At 39.9% G+C, this 17,765-nt stretch overlaps 1 protein-coding gene across 3 annotated transcripts in view; it reads left to right on the forward strand.

Moving 5' to 3' along the window:
- tut4 (terminal uridylyl transferase 4) overlaps nt 1-17,765 on the forward strand; it is an 84,816-nt gene that overhangs the window by 30,764 nt on the left and 36,287 nt on the right. For all 3 annotated transcript variants that reach the window (XR_013579309.1, XM_078561098.1, XM_078561099.1), the window contains exons 11-15: nt 1,700-1,819; nt 2,537-2,767; nt 3,638-3,812; nt 5,828-6,645; nt 10,615-10,765. Coding sequence is in view for 2 of the 3 variants with exons in the window: in XM_078561098.1 (XP_078417224.1) it covers nt 1,700-1,819; nt 2,537-2,767; nt 3,638-3,812; nt 5,828-6,645; nt 10,615-10,765 (1,495 nt within the window). In the remaining variant the exon portion in view is untranslated. The remainder of the gene's footprint in view (nt 1-1,699; nt 1,820-2,536; nt 2,768-3,637; nt 3,813-5,827; nt 6,646-10,614; nt 10,766-17,765) is intronic.

Below are 17,765 nucleotides of genomic sequence, written 5' to 3' on the forward strand. Positions count from 1 at the left end.
GCCCAACTGCAGTGATGTCCTCAAGCAGGGTAAGCAGTCAATTACAATGAATTATTCTCTCAGAAGCAAATCAGGACGTAAAATGTACTGACTTTTAATGGAGAAATTTGATATTCCACAGATATGAAATTAGTTTTTCAGGACCAGCGAGGCAGTTCAGGAGAAATTAGGAACTTTAAAAACTTAGTTACACTTCATTCAACAAGGCCTAATTTTAATAAGGGCTTTACAGCGTGACGAATAGCATAAAAGGATAATTTTTTGCCCGTCAGTGATTTCTACTTGACTGCATTCTGGGGCCTATCAACAGTGCACTCTGAGGAAATGTAGAATCACTGACAGCAATTTCTGGATTCCCACATCTAATTGTGCATGTGCAGACTCCAGATGTTGCTGTAAGTTTCAGAGAAGTAATGATGGCGAATGCTAACAGTTTCGCGGCCGTTGAATCTTATTTTCTAAAAAACTATTTAATTAATTCTCTCTGTACTTCTGAAATAGTGAATTGCTTATCAAGACCTGCAGCTCCTCTAGTAGTGGCTTCTCTTCTCACCTTCATGTTGTCACCTCAGGAGCCTCCCAAACATCCATCTTTGGTTCTATCGACCACTTCATCTGCAAACTGCCCCTTGGCAATATTATCCAAAGACACTGGTTCAATTTCCATGTATATATTGATGACTCCTCTCCACAATCTGTCCAGGCCCTCCACTGATTCTGAACTATCTGCGTGCATGTCTAATATTCAGTCTTAGATGCGCTATAGTTTTTTCTAGCTAGTCATTGGAAAGAGCAAAAGTCCAGGCACGAACTCCATACCCCTGTTATTGACTCAATCCCTTTCCCTGGCTGCTGCCTCAGGCTGAACCAAAGCTTTGCACCCTCATTTTCCTGTTTGGTTCTGAACTGATTTTCCATCCCTGTATCCTGTACATCATAAGAACCACCTACTTCCATATGCATAACATTGCCTGCTCCTACCTCATCTCATTTGCTGTAGAACCTTCATTCATAGCTTTGTTTTCTCCAGACTTGAGTACTCAATATCTCTCCTCACTAGATTCTCCGTCCACACAACATAATCTTCAGCTCATGCAAAACTCTGTTTCTCTCAGCCAAAACTGCACCAATTCCCACTAGCCCATCTATACTTACCGATCTACATTAAGTGCCAGTCCTACAAAACTTCAAATTTAAAATTCTCTCCCTTTTCTTTAAATCTCTCTTTGGCCTCATTCCTGCCTATTTTCGTAACTTCCTCCAGTTTATAACTTTCCCCAAACTCACCACTCCTCTGCTCTACTGGTTTCTTCCACAGCCTCCTTTCTTTATCCCAGCATTGGTGAGCCTGCTTTCAATTGCATAGGCCCCATGCTGTCAAATTCTCTTCCTAAATTCCTCTGCGTCTCCACTTTCCTCCATTTCTTTTTGACCCTGCTTAAAATACATCCCTTTGACTTTGCTTTCGGCCATTCCTCACAAACATTTCTCCTTTGGCTTGACTTCCATTTTTCCTTGCATCTCGAAACGTATTTTAAAGTGTTGTATAAAATTGTTTACTAGTTTTCATATTGCTCCATCAACAGTCATTAGGTGATGGAACAAATCTTCACTGATTAATATTTAGAAAACATTAGATTGTAATAAGCTGTATCTACAATAACCTATTTAACATCCTTCAAATCCTTTCTTATTTTAGGTGTGCCACATAGACTGTCAAGCAGAAGGTGGCATTCCCTCCTATTCATTTACATTGATGGTAATCTTCTTTCTTCAACAAAGACATGAACCTCTCTTGCCAGCTTACTTGGGCTCATGGGTGAGGATCATTATACTTTTCTAAAAGGAACTCTCATTCTGTTTTCCTCTGATTCATGTCTAACTCTTTAGTTTTTTATGAAAAACATTAGAAATATCAAATCACATAACTAAAACTTTCCTAAAGTTACAGCAGCACATATTGCTGCATTTTTTTTTTCATGGGATGTGGGCATCACTGGCAAGGTCAGCATTTGTTGCCCATCCCATATTGCCTTTGGACTGAGTGCCATTTCAGAGGGCAGTTAAGAATGCACCACATTACTGTGGAACTGGAGTCACATGTAGGTCAGACTAGGTAATGATGGCAGTTTTCTTCCTTAAAAGACATTAGTGAACCAGATGGGTTTTTATAACAATTGATTATAGTTTCATGGTCACCATCACTGTTGGTGGCTTTCAATTCCAGATTCTAGTAATTGAATTTAAATTCCCCAGAGCATTAGTCTTGTTCTCCGGTGTACTAGTTCAGCAACATTACCTCAATGGCACTGTCTCCCCCTATTGTGCAACTAAGACAAAGTGGTGTGGAAACTAGTATCAGGCATTGGTGCAAAATGGGTGGTATTGGATTAGCTGCTCCTGCCCTTTTTGCGCCACCAACCAAGATGTATTTCTACCCGAAAGTCTTTCTTAAAATGTGTGCCATAAACTGTTCCCCCAGTTTTAATTTTGAGTTGGTGGGGAAAGTTTATTTGTCACTTTTTTGAAATCTTAGATTGAAGGTTTTGACTTGAAAAGAATCGATGAGTATCACCTGAAAGGAATACAGAATGATGAATATATATTGTGGGAGCACAGACCAGCAAACTCTGGAGAAACAAAAAACACAAGCAATGGAGATGGTAAAAGCTCAAATAAAGCAGATCACAGAAAATCTTCAAATAAAAAAACAGAAATCACTGAACCAAACAACCAAAGTAGTTCATTGAAGGAAAAACAAGGCAAAGTAAGTGCGGTATATCCTCTTTTTTTAAAGACACACTGTTATAATTTGTGTACTATTCTGTGTTTTTACTAAGGTTTCTGCTATGTGTTGAGTAGTGCAAGTATTAGAACTTAGCGTAAAATTATCTCAATCTTACTTTATTGTAGTATTAACCATGAACCGCGTATGATCAGGGCATATTGAATTGGTAAAAAAAATCCCTCGATTAAAGGGTTGAACTTCCAGTCCAAATAGTTAAAATTGCAATTTCATCTCTCAATAAAATTCACACTTTTATCCCCACATTAGGAAATTTGTTGAAGGTTGTTAACTGGACAACTCGGTGTAATACTGCTTTGTCTCTGAAGAGGAAAGTGTAACAATAATACTCTGCATCATTGAAACTCTGTATAGATTTAAGCACTGTATTGCTGGGTGGTAACTGTGTATAAACCCACACCCCACTCTTCTAAATGAGAAACTTTTAAAGTGAGAAGTTGACCAGAATGACAAAAATAAGTGAGCAATAAATCCAACTAGCAGAAGTGCAAACAGTGAGCATAGCTAGAATATATGGCTTTAGATTTTTACCACCTCTATGTGTAGATAGCACAGTATCACAAACCAGTAATTACTTAAATTAACTTTCTAATTATCTCTATTGTAGATTGACTCACAGCTAAACCTGTGCAGTTTCTGCTGAGATTTGGCCAGTGTAGGGCCTAATTTGGAGGTAACTTTCTGTTTGCAGTGAGATTAGTTTAAGTTGTTATGTTGACACAACTCTGATTTCTTCCTAGTACTGAAAATTTAAATTGATTGTTTACTCACACAAAGACCTGAAGAGACTTTTCATAAATCATTTATCGCACTTACTCATTTTCTTCTTAGGCTGCATTGAAGTTTGGTTCAACGCATCAAGTTTCTCTTGGACACCTCTGGCTAGAATTACTGAAATTTTACACTCTGGAATTTGCATTGGAAGAATACGTCATCTGTATACGGGTAAAAGATCTTGTATCAAGAGAGCATAAAAACTGGCCGAAAAGGAGAATAGCCATTGAGGGTGAGGTGAACATATACCTAAAATGACATCTAATATGTATAATAAATGGAATGCTCATCAACCACTTAAAGCTTACTTTTCTGATGAAGTGAATGACAAATTGCAACCTCCAAAATGATAAGATCGTACAAAATCTTTTGAGGGAGGAAATGAGCTGAGGTTTTGAAGGGTACTAATTAAGTTCAAGCTGTCAGCATCAGCAAATGGACCCTCTTATACTATTTTCAGTTCTCTTAGTACAAATACCAGTTTGGTTCAGTGGCAACCCTCCCATCTCTTGAGTCAGAAGGTTGTAGGCTCAAGCCTCACTCCAGGCATGTGGCCTATTGCCAAACCCAGCCAGAAGGTGACTGCAGCATTTTATGAGTTAATGATAGGTTAAAGTTAATAATTAAAATAACACCCTTGAAAAGTGTTTTCAAAATGTATTTCTCTCTTACTACTTCTCCTAGGAAGAGCCTTGTTAGTAAAATTTGCTTATGTGACTGGGGTGATAACTGCACAGGCCAAGGTCAATAGATTTTTGGGTAATAAGTGAAATAAGGGATATGGGGCTAGTGCAGGAAGGTGGGGTTGAGGTAGATCAGTCGTGATCTTATTGAATGTCGGAGCAGGCTCAAAGGACCTAATAGCCTACGCCTGCTGTTTCTTATGTTTTCATGTCATCGGTACACACAGTTTTTGTGCCAGTTTTCTGAAGATGAAATGTCATTATTACAGAGACCCTGTTATTTACAATATCAATGTGCCTAAATGTAATTTGCTGCACTGCTGGGGCATTTGTATTTCATAGGGAAGCACTGAATTGCCTTTAGGCTTCCGGGACATTTTTGAGTGCTGAACTTACATTAGGTAGTGATTTGTGTCTGACTTGACTCCTTTCATAGAGGCACAGTGAGAGACAAAGAGAAGGTTTGGAGGTGAAATTCATTTTGTGTGGTAGTGCATTGGAAATAGAGAATCGACAGCCTGTTTTATACGCTGTCCGATTTTCTTCTCGTCTGACTTTCACTGAAGAGAACTTTGGACAGCATGTAAAACAGGCTGCCGATACGCTATTGCCTGTTTTGTGCTAGCTCTCAAAACAAATTTCGTCTACTGTGTGTTTAACCTGGAATTAAAGCCTGCCCTTCTAGGTAAGAAGACTGTATTTACTCTTAAGTAATAACAGTGCTCTGCAGAGGAAATCATTAATTCAAATGTTACTGTAAACCTTTTTATTTGTATTTTCCTCCATTCAGTTTATTTTAATTCTCCCAGCCTGTATGCTTCAGGTTGTTCTCTCAATGTAATTCCTAACATGAAAGTAATAGAAGACATGGCTACTGCTGTGCAAATTTTGTGTTAGATGGTAGAGGTGAAGAATAGCTTTATTTTTGTCTTCCCTTTGAAATGCACTGAGATCTTAGAATTAAATTCTTTACACTTCACATATCTCCAGAATAAAACATAATACACAGAAGTTGAATAATTTAAACATGTTTCAAAACTTTGAAAGATATCCTAGACCAGGGGTCGGCAACGTTAATTACAAGAAAACCATTTTTAAAATTTAGTCATGATCAGCAATATCTTAAAAACCACAATCTGTTACTCAAATGCCAATCATAATGACAAACAAGACAGAGATGGGAGATGAGCATGTTCATATTTGCCTAAATTAGAAGATGGATGCCAAAAGTAGGAATTGAGAAAAAAATCTTTGAATGCAATTTCTGTTGTTGGATTTCTTTGGAGAGTTGTTTAATGTCTGGACAGGTTGCAAAACGTGTTCCATTGATCAAGTCAGGAGCTGCACGAGTCCTTAATGAACCTGCATCTTCGGATCAGCAGATTGCCAGCCCATGTTCTAGATCATCTCCATACTAGGTCATATTGATGGCCTTGCAGTAATAACTTAAGATTTCTGAGAGTTCTGTTATAAATGCCATTGAAAGTATTTTTCAAGTACACTTGATGTATAAGGAAAAATGTTTTGTAATATAATTGCTGTGTTAACGTTTTTTTTTAAATAGACCCCTTTGCACTAAAGAGAAATATTGCTCGGAGTTTGAACAGCCAGATGGTGTTTGAATATATCCTGGAACGATTTAGGACTGCATATAAATATTTTGCATCTCCTCAAATGAAAGATGGGATCAAGTTAAAACCAGATGCTAGAAAAAAAGGGAAAGTCAACAATAAAAAGCCTGCAAAATCTGAAGAACGTTCAGGGAACTGTTGTCTGCCACAGAAGGGAACTGCAGTAGGGAGACATGTTAAAGAACCTTCCACCGATAGAGAAATGACAAATGGAACTAGTGACTGTGGAACACAAGCATATACTAACACAAGTGTTGAATCTACTGCAAATGTTAAAAAGGATTTTGAGCATTTGGAATTGAAGGGTGTTTCATCTTCCAACAGTGGAATTGCAGTGAATTTTAAAAAATGTGACCTGGAGAAACCAGAGATCGACAACTGTACAAGAGATCCAAGTGAAAGATTACTCAGTTGTGATTCAGTTGAACAATTCACTAGAACACTGGAGGTGGCTGATCCTTCAGAGAGTTGTTCAAAGCAGGCAGGTCTGGAAGAGTTAGGACATGGGTCCATGGAAAATGTGATGCCACCAGCCAGGTTGCAGTTGCATAGACATAAAGATAGTTGCAAACTAGGAGCACATTGTTCAGAAGGAACAAATTGCACTGCCAGTTGTGTTTCAACTACCTCACAAACTTGCACAACAGAAACTGAAGCTCCTAGCTGCGCTGTTATTGATGACACTGGAAATGCATCAGAAACAGGGGAACTACATTATGTCTTTGAGAAAAGCATTCTAACAAATGGAAAGGCAAGTTATCCTCTGTATTTCCATGTACTGTGTTATGTATTATAGTGCAAACTTTAAGAAAGAATAGAGTTCTTCCTTGTATCTAGAAGCAGAAATGTGTCACTCCTCTAAGTTCAGGAAATGTTCTAGGATACGACCCCACAGTGGGCTTATTTAAGAGTGCCAGCCTGGATTTTGCAGTGGTAATGACAGTGAAACTGTCAGCAATTGCTGCTGTTACTCCACTGTCAGCAACTTCTGGAGCTGCACATTTGTGGAATAACGCAAAATCCAGAAATGTTGTCAATGATTCTAAACTTTTCCAAAGGGTATGGTACTGAGGTCCCTCAGACTTCAGTCAATGAGAAACCTTCCATTGATGAGATCTTCCACTGTTACACAGTTAGGCTTGTGGTAAAAAATCCTTGAAAAGTTATATTGTTCAATGAGGTGTTGCACGATTTTTAACAGCATGTTAACTTTATAACTGCTAACCACGCTCACTCGCCCTAAAAATCAAATTTATATCTGTGGAATGTTAAATGTTTCCATAATGATAAGAAAAATCCACATTTTTAATTTTTAAAAATGTTTGTTTTTTTTTTACTTCAATCTTAATCCAATCATCATCATTTATTTCACTATCCAAAATTTAAAATTAAGAGTTAAGGGATTCAGTGCTTTAAACTTCCTGGTTCGCTATCTGTGAGAATACTTCAGTGTGATTGGCTGCTTACTGACATCACTTATGCTGCATGCCTGGAGACCTCCGTGGATTTATCATCAGATTTAAGCTGCCGTCAGGAAAGGGGAAATCCACACCACAGAAATCACTAGACCTTTGTGGGCAGCTTTCTTCAGGGTCAGTGATGAGTGCCATTGCTTTCCCACTTTCTGCAAAATCCGGTATAGTTATTGAGAAAATATGTCCCTATATTTAAAGTAAGTTAGGCTCCCAATTGAAGCTGCAGTTGCAAAACCCTCAATTCCAATCCCCGTTTGCACAAAATTTTCAAGGCTTGAAGTGATGTTTCTGACCACAGTCCTCCCCCACTTTAACACTTAACTATTTTTAATAATGAAGTAAAAGTGCTGCAATCAGAAACTGGGCATTGAAGTATCATGTATTGAAGGTGGGCCTCGGCCACACAAATAAGAGCACTGGTCAAGAGGCTTAGAAAAGTTTTATAGTTATAAAGAATGCATTTTTAAACAGATATATTGAAATCAAAAACTACTGCAGGACTTCATATTATTTAAAAATGTGACATACCTAGACAATTGATTTCTTTTGGAGAAACTTCTTAAATGCATGAAAGGATCACAACAACACAAACTCCTGTTTAGTTTACCATGTCACATTTCAAAAATCTTCGTAGAAGATGGATCTGTGTGTATTCTCTGATTCATCTCCTTTTATTGATGCCTAGCCAGACTGACCACTTAGCTCGAGCCCAAAATGCATATCTTTTAAATGCAGTAGAAACACTAAAGTAGAATCTGTTTTAGTGTAAAGTATACTTAGTGGTTCAAAAATATTGAAAGTGAATCCTTTTATTGAGGTTTTCATCCTTGCACTTCAAAATTATCAACTGCATTTGATATTCTTAGTTAATATCTTGTCCAAATATATAATCTAGTTTTAATTTCTTGATTTAATTTATGGTATACTAGAAGATAGCAGCCAATGTGTACTAGTTGGAGATGAGTGCTGGATTGAGTGAGGGTAGGCCATCTGGATGTTTTTGTAGCATGCATGGTTGAGAAAAAATAGAGATTGACTTTTACAATCATGGGTAATGCTACAGCCTGAGAGGGAGTAATTGGAGGGAGAGAGTTGGATGGTCTGAAATTCAGTTATGGAGTAGAGAGGATGATCAAAGGTTCTAAAACTTGGCGATTATTTGGAAGAAGGTCTAGGAATAATTGGGGGAAGGGAAGTCCAGAGCAGCTGAATACCAGAAGCACTCCAGGGAGGGAAGATAGAGTACATAGTCTGTGATTTCTAAGTAGTGCTTTAGGACCGCTGGAATAAGGCAGTAAGAGATAGTTTGCATCTGCGAGCACTTGAGGGGGATTTTAGAACCATGATAACATAGCAGATGTTGGGAGCTCCATGAAAGCAGGGAGAGGGAATTTCATTTGTAATAGGAAACAAGCATGTGGTTAGCACAGTGTGACTGCACTGGCCAAGAATAGAGCAGTAGGATTTTGAGCTATGGTCCTGAATTGCAAAATTCATCACAGCAAATCTCAGAAGGAAAAAGAAGAAAAATCAGTGTCACTTAGCAAGGGAAAAAAGAGAAAGCAAAGAAAATCTTGGGAGGATTGTCAGCACCTATAACATCTAAAGATTGGTATTTTCTTTATTTTCGGTGTTGCTGGATTGAAATTGTCATTAGTTGAGTTAGAATTTGTGGGATGCAGAGAGGCGCACAGGAAGGAGACCCCGGGGAAAAATGCAAATTGCAGTAAGGAGCTGAAAAGCTCAACCCCTAGGGAAGGCAAACGTAATGGACTGCCAATGAAAACTAAGCAATTTTATGGGTAAAATTTAGCTAGTTTTTGTGAATTATTTCAATTTCATATTTTATGTTTAAAATTGTTACTTAAGGTATCTATCCAGTTGGTTGAGGAATCAACATGACCTCTGAAGAAATCAGAAAATATTCATTTTTCAGCAGTTGCTGGATGTCTCTCAATTGTGGGAAGAATAACTGGTTTTGGTTATTGGTGATTTATGATAATTAGTTTTTCCAAATTACCTATATTTGCGCAAATCAGCATGGTTAACTTGAAATTAGTTATTTCGCCCAATCATTTAAAATATGGACATTTTGAACTCCTTGTAAGGCTGATAGAAATACAATATCTCATACGTTAGGGTTATAAACTAAAGGCAGGAAATTTTATATAGAAATATCACAATCTAAAACTAATACAAAGATGTTATGCCACAAATGCTTGTAATAAATTGAGCGCATTGGGCTAAAACAAATTATCTGCAAATTCCATGGGCAGAATTTTCTGCCTGTCGGGCGGGGGGGACTCAACCTAATCTCCGGCGGGTGGGGAGCCGATCCCCGCCGGAGAAGCGGGCCGCACCGCCATTTTACGTGGGCGGGCCAATTAAGGCCCGCCCAGCGTGACGTCCGGCAGGAAGCGCTATGCGGCTAAGTGCAGCCTCAGGGAGATCGCTTCCACTTTGAAACATATTAAAAATAGGAAAAAAAAATCCCCTAACATGTCCCCCTCATGTGACAATGTCACATGAGATGGGACATGTTCATAATTTATAGAAAAACTTAATTAAAATTTTTAAAACCCTGCATGAAACCTCATCCCGTCGCTGGATGAGGTTTCATGTTTTCTCTATTTGCCGCCGGGACTCCTGGCCTGCCCGCCAACCTTAAGGTTTGACAGGCAGGTCCTTTAATTGTTTAACTGACCATTGACAGGTCAGCGGGTCAGCAGCTGATTTTGCTGCGCCCCCGCCTTCCTGAAAATTTAAATGAGGCGGGATGACATCGGAGGTTCTGCCCTATGTCATCCCGCATCATTTTACGCGTCGGCGAGCGGGCCCTGCCCCCTGCTCGTCGACAGCAAAATTCTGCCCCATGTAATAAATGTAATTTGCAGAGTTTTCACAAAAGACCACTAACATAGGTGCACTGTGTCGGCATTTAAAAGTTATACCATTAAAGTGCTCTGGAAGGCTCTGGTAGCACTGGGTTGGAGGAGATGCATTCTATGATTTGGCAGCAAGCAGGCTGGAGATAACTTTCTCACTTTTGTCTCCATCCTTGTGGGGAGATACCAGGGTACAGCAGCAAAGTTGACATCAGCAATTCAACATTTAGAAGTATCGTCACTTGGTGACAGATAATATTGATGCTCCATCTTATTTTGATGTATGAGTATTACAGCAGTTTTAAAATGGTAATAACTATTCTTCGAGTATTTTAATTTAATGTTTCCTGTCATCTTCAGCCCCCAACAATTGTGTGCAGCATCTGCAAAAGAGATGGACATTCAAAGAACGATTGCCCAGAGGATTTCAAAAAGATCGATTTGAAACCTTTGCCACCTATGATAAATAAATTTAGACAAATTCTTGATCTAGTCTGCACAAAATGTTATGGTAAGTTCAGTGTCATTGTTTAATTAGTGACGTAAGCATTGTTGAATAATGTTTTAGACTTACAGAAAATAAGTCAATATGTAGAGGGTCCAACAAGGGACGGCGCAGTGCTGGACCTAATTCTGGGGAATGAAGCCGGACAGGTGGCTGAGGTGGTGGTGGGGGAGCACTTTAGTGATAGCGACGACAACATGGTACAATTTAAGCTTGTTATGGACAAAGAAATAGACAAGTTGCAAAAAAATGTTTTGGATTGGTGGAGAGCGGATTTTAGTAAAATAAGGCAGGATCTGGCCAAGGTAGACTGGGACACAAGCTACTTGTGGGGAAATCTACAGAGGAGCAGTGGGGGGGCGTTCAAAAAGGAAATGGGGAGGGTACAGGCTCAACATGTTCCCTCTAGGGTGACAGGAAGGAGTAACAAGCCCAGAGAATCATGGATGACCAGAGATATTCAGGATACGATGAGAAGGAAAAGAGAGGCTTTTAGCAGGTACAAGGGAAGCAAATCAGCGGAGGCATTAGTGGAGTACAGAAAGTGCAGGGTGGAGCTTAAGAAAGCAATTAGGAGAGCAAAGACGGGATATCAGAAAGCTCTGGCTGGTAAAAGTAGGGAACATCCCAAGATATCCTATAAGTATATCAATGGGAAGAGGATAACCAGGGAAAGAGTAGGGCCCATTAGGGACCAAGGAGGCAATCTATGGGTGGAGCCAGAGGACATCGGTAAAGTGTTGAACGAATACTTCACATCTGTCTTCACCCAAGAAAATGAGGATGAAGGTATTGAACTCGGGGAGAGAGACTGCGAGGTTCTTGAGCAAATTGATATAGGGAGTGACAACGTATTGGAGGTGTTGGCAGGCTTAAAAGTGGACAAATCTCCAGGTCCGGATGATTTGTGTCCCAGACTGCTGAGGGAGGCAAAGGAGGAGATCGCAGGGGCTCTGATCCAAATTTTTAATTCCTCTCTGGCCACGGGGGAGGTACCAGAGGACTGGAGAACAGCTAATATGGTTCCGCTATTTAAGAAGGGTTGTAGAGATAAGTCAGGGAACTACAGGCCAGTGAGTCTCACGTCAATGGTAGAGGAACTATTGGAGAAAATTCTGAAGGAGAGAATCTACCTCCACTTGGTTTGATCAGGGATAGTCAACATGGCTTTGTCAGAGGGAGGTCATGCCTAACAAATTTGATTGACTTTTTTGAGGAGGTGACCAGGTGTGTAGATGAGGGTAATGCAGTTGATGTAGTTTGTATGGATTTCAGCAAAGCCTTTGACAAGGTCCCACATGGGAGACTTATAAAGAAGGCAAATGCACATGGGATACAGGGTAATTTGATAAGGTGGATTCAAAATTGGCTTAGATGTAGGAGGCAGAGGGTGATGACAGAAGGATGCTTTAGTGACTGGAAGCCAGGGTCCAGTACCACAGGGATTTGTGCTGGGTCCCCTATTATTTGTCATTTATATAAACGACATAGATGACCATGTGGGGGCTAGGATTAGTAAGTTTGCAGATGACACAAAGATTGGCCGGGTGGTTAACAGTGAGGTTGAGTGTTTTGGGCTACAGGGAAATATAGATGGGATGGTCAAATGGGCAGATAAGTGGCAGATGGAATTTAACCCTGAAAAGTGTGAGGTGATACACTTTGGAAGGAGTAATTTGACACAGTACACCGTATTCAATGAACGGCATGACACTAGGAAGTTCTGAGGAACAAGGGGACCTTGGCGTGTATGTCCGTAGGTCTCTGAAGGCGGAGGGGCATGTTAGTGGGGTGGTGAAAAAGGCATATGGGACACTTGTCTTTATCAGTCAAGGCATAGATTACAAAAGTAGGGAGGTCATGTTGGAGTTGTATAGAACCTTGGTGAGGCCACAGCTGGAGTACTGTGTGCAGTTCTGGTCGCTACATTATAGGAAGGATGTGATTGCACTGGAGGGGATGCAGAGGAGATTCACCAGGATGTTGCCTGGGGTGAAACATTTAAGTTATGAAGAGAGATTGGATAGACTTGGGTTGTTTTTGTTGGAGCAGAGAAGACTGAGGGGTGACCTGATCGAGCTGTACAAGATTATGAGGGGCATGGACAGGGTGGATAGGGAGCAGCTGTTCCCCTTAGTTGAAGGGTCAGTCACAAGGGGACATAAGTTCAAGGTGAGGAAAAAGTTTTTTACCCAGAGGGTGGTGACGGTCTGGAATGCGCTGCCTGGGAGAGTGGTGGAGGCGGGTTGCCCCTCATCCTTTAAGAAGTACCTGGATGAGCACTTGGCATGTCATAACATTCAAGGCTATGGGCCAAGTGCTGGTAAATGGGATTGGGTAGGTAGGTCAGGTGTTTGTCACATGTCGGTGCAGACTCGATGGGCTGAAGGGCCTCTTCTGCACTATGAGATTCTGTGAAAATGATCTACCATCTTAAGTGGAGAAATACTGAGCCAGTGTTGGTGCACTACTTGATTTATTTCAGTCGTGCCAAAAATATGTGATCCATTTGTCTCCATAATATTTGTAAAACATTTTACTTTCATGTGGACAAAACAAACCCAATAATGTACCATTATCAGTGCAATATTCTCCAAAGACAAGCAACCAATTCATGCAAAATTTTTGAATTACCGAAGGTTTGATGGAATGCAAGAAGTTGAGATACTGCAATGAGTTGTGTGTTGGTACTATACAAAAGCTTGAGACTAGTTCTTGAACTGTAAAGTTGAGTTTACTCTTATCTTTGCTGCTTCCTACGAGAGTGCATATTTCGCAAAAACTGAAATTATGGGGTGAATTTTATGTTTTTTGGCGGGGTGTGGGAGGCCGACCCGGAAGTGTGCAGTACACTGACTCTCGTTCCTGCCCTTTATACATGCCGAATAAAGCGTGTTGCAGCAAATTAGTGGCTGCCCGGCAAGAAGCCAACCAGTTATAGCCGCATAGGAAGCATGCTTTCCAGCCGCAAACTCTTTCCCTTGCTCCCTTCCAAGCTTGCGGTTAGCATCAGGCCCAGTTTCTCATGCCTGTTTTTAAATGCCACACCATAGTAAACTCTTGTGACTTGAATTAACATAATAAATAATATAGTGTTGGATTTTTGTTGCAGCTACATTCACATTGTAATATGATTAGCATCTCAGTGTGAGGATTCGGAGAATCGGCACTGCAGGCCGGTACGTCATGAGACAGAGGGGTAATGTTGCGGTCATGGCTAGAATTGTAAAGGCCCTTTGCTCTCAGAGTCAGTTTTTATTATTTATTTTGAAGGCACAAAAAAAGATTTTTAAAATATCATTAAAGATCATACAGACAGTGCCGCCTTCCCTAGCAGAACCTGCTGGTACATTCAACCCTGGTAGCAGGCGTTGCCTGCTGCCCCCTTGTGCTGCCTTGTCACAGCTACAGTAAAATACTCCCAAACCTTTTTAGATCCTACGCCTGAAAATCCAAAGGGCAAGCAACATATAATTGTGGATGATTTGGTTGTTAACAAGCTTAATAGTTTGTTAATTAGTTTCTAAAAATAGCAGACGAGCTGTGATTTCAGCACCCGCCCTTCTTCCATATTCTCATAGACTGGCATGAGGACGTCAGGTTGGCGACCCAACGTCATCACGCTGGATTTGGGTAGCGTGCCTGATTTTCAAATGCAAAATTCACCCCAATGAGTCCATTTCCTGTAGAACTGGAACTGATACTCTTTGAAGTACAAGCACAAATAAACACAGAATTGTTATAGCGCAGAAGGAGGCCATTCGGCTCATTATGTTTGTACCAGCTCTCTGAATGAACAATTCACTTAGTGCAATTCTCTTGCCTTCTCCTTGTAACCCTGCACACTCTTTTTCAGATAACAATGTAATTCCCTTTTGAATGACTCAATTTAACCTGCCTCCGCCATAGTTTCAGGCAGTACATTCCAGACTTTAACCACTAGCCACGCGAAGAAGTTTTTCCTCCTGTTGCTTTTGCTTCTTTTGCCAATTACTTTAAATCTGTGCCCTCTCGTTCTTGATCCTTTCACAAATGGAAACAGTTCTTCCCTATCTACTCTATCCAGACCCCTCATGATTTTGAATACGTTGTATCAAATCTCCTCTCAGCCTACTCCAAGAAAAACAGTCCCAGCTTCTCCAGTCTATCTTCATAACTGAAGTTCCTTACTGCTAGAACCATTCTCGTGACTCTTTTCTGCATTCTCTCGAATACCTTCACAAGCTAAGATCAGATTTTACATCTCAAGTTCCTGGTGACCTGTGAGGTGCATTTTGTTGCTTTTATAAATTATTATGGGGAAGTTTAAATCCTCCAATTTTTCATTATTGGCAGTGAATAATTCTTCCTCGTGCTTATTCACTTGCCTTGCTAGGGCATATAGGAGTAGAATCAGTCAGAGAGATAATCTACCTTATAAGATTCTGCTCATTGCTATGCCAAATGTAATGCTTCCCTATCTTTGCATTCTGTAAATAACATTGTGATTTTTTTTTATTTGTTCATTGTTCATGATGTGGGTATTGCTGGCAAGGCCAGCATTTATTGTCCATCCCCAATTCTCTTGAGCTGCTGCAACCCATGTAGGTGTACTCCTACATTGCTGTTAAGTAGACAGTTTCACAATTTTGATCAGCTACAATGAATGAACAATGTATTTCCAAGTCTGGATGGTTTGTAACTTGGAGGGGAGCTTGCAGGTGGTGGTGTTCCAACATACCTGTTGCCCTTGTCCTCCCAAGCATTAGAGGTCACGGTTTTGGGAGGTGCTGTCAAAGATGCCTTGGCGAGTTGCTGCAGTGCATCTTGTGGATGGTATACACTGCCACCGTGCCAGTGTTGGAAGAAATCTAAGATGGTGGATGGGGTGCCAATCCCATCTTTATCCTGGATGGTGTTGAACTTCTCAAGTGTTATTGGAGTTGCACTCATCCAAGCAAGGGAAGAGTATTCCATCACACTCTACCATCTACAAGGCACAAGGCAGGAAAGGCTTTGGAAAGTTTGAAGGTGAGTTACTTGCTGCAAAATTTCTAGCCTCTGCTCTTGTAACTACGGTATTTATGTGATTGGTCTAGTTAGGCTTCTGATCATGATGAGCCCTCGGGATGTTGATGGTGGGGGAATTCAGTGATGGTAATGCTGTTAAATGCCAAGGGAGGTAGTTAGGTTCTCGCTGCAATTGATCATTATTGCTTGGCACTTGGTTGCTCAGTGGTGGATTTTTTTTCTTTTTGAATCTTTTTTCACTCTCTTTACTGGACGCATTGTAAGTTCTGTTCTATTGTTAGCTATAATTTTGGTTGCTATCTGGGTATTATCTTGAAATCGTGTATATTACTGAGTGCCACCATTAATATACCTGCAGTACAACACAACATTTTCTTCTTTTCCATTGAAGCAGTGTTCTGGTTAAATTGAAACTTGGCTTCATGTTAGGCTTATTCTAACTTCAAATTCAGCAAATCCTCTTTGGAAACCTTGCCAGTCACTACTGAGAGTAATGCCTTTTTCAGTGCCTTTCCACCAAGCATAACTTGAAAGGGTGAGGAGCTTGTCTCAGCTTCTCATGGTGTTCATTGTTTGGTGGATGGAAAGCAATGGAAGGTTATTCTCAAAGCAAATAATCTTCATCTGAGCACATCATATAAACCAGGAAATGAGCTTTTCGGATCAGATTCCAGAAACCAAAGCTAAAAAGAAGCACATCCACCCAGCCCAGAAAAGAATGCAGAACAGGTAGAACATTAGGTATGAAATCTAAATAAATATAATGCCTTTAGGCTCTGTATAGCCTTGTTCAGCCAGGAAAAGAGCACCAATGATGATTTGGGTGCTTTCTAACTGAAGATTTCAACTTTACTACTGAGTGATGCCAGAGCAGCTTCAGAGTGGCATAGTGATATTGTCACTGGACTAGTATTCAGAGACCCAGGGTATTGCTCTGGAGACCCAGGTTCAAATCCCACCATGGCAAAAGGTGAAATTCAATAAAAATCTGGAAATAAAAGTCTGTTGATAACCACGAAACCATTGCTATTTTAAAACCCAGAGGTTTAGCGTCAGGGAGCTTCACTGACCAAAGTCAGGAGTTAAGCTACAATTGAGGTAGCCATTTGGGATAATTTCAAAACTTTATTAAACATTGTTGTTTCTCCATGGTTTTGCTCACAATAAGTCACAAAATACTGTGCCTTGTCTTCCAAGCATATTAGGATGTTCCCTACCAAATTACTGTTTTTTCCTTCCACTCCCAAAATTTGCCACTTTCCTTCCATTCTCTAACCTGAGGTGCAGCACTAATGAAATAAAATAAGATGTCTTTATTGTAATGTTGTTCTAGCAGTAGTGAGTTAGGAAATATATTTTTTTAAATGATGCACTGAATGAACTGCAGACTTTATATATTTCAACAGTACTGCAGCCTGGGGAGCAGGAATGTAATGAAACATAAAATGTGGATAAATTTGGGCTGATGAACAGATGAGATGCACAGCTTGTGGAGGGTAGGGGGAGTATTATAACTTGCATCTATTGTACTTGCAACAATCTAGAAAAAAAAAATCACCTTTAAAAAGAATGTTTTTGATAGTTATTTTGTCTGTCCCAATTTGTTTGTGTTAGCTGATTGGAGGTTCTCCTCTGACTTCATAACTTGTTGGTTTACAGTAATATCAATGAAAAGTATTAGATCAATACAATTCAGGAAAACTGGCACAGGTGCAAAATTCACTACAAGCAGAAACCAGTTACATGGATTGATGTTACAGATTGACACTTGGTTTCTAAAAGAAGTTGAGCTATTTATTACACCAATCCTTAAAGGCAGGTCTCAAATCATGAACTGTGCATCTCTACATATTTTTGTATTTGAACAATAAATAAATAAGGAAGAAATGTTAACTATCTTCATTATGTATCTGTAATCTGTAAGTAAATCCAGTTGATTGTGTATATCTCAGTAATATTGATTTTGTTTTTAGTCATATAAATAAAGCCTGATGAA

The sequence above is a fragment of the Cetorhinus maximus genome, chromosome 17, assembly GCF_964194155.1.
Source record: "Cetorhinus maximus chromosome 17, sCetMax3.hap1.1, whole genome shotgun sequence".
Classification (NCBI taxonomy): Eukaryota; Metazoa; Chordata; class Chondrichthyes; order Lamniformes; family Cetorhinidae; genus Cetorhinus; species Cetorhinus maximus.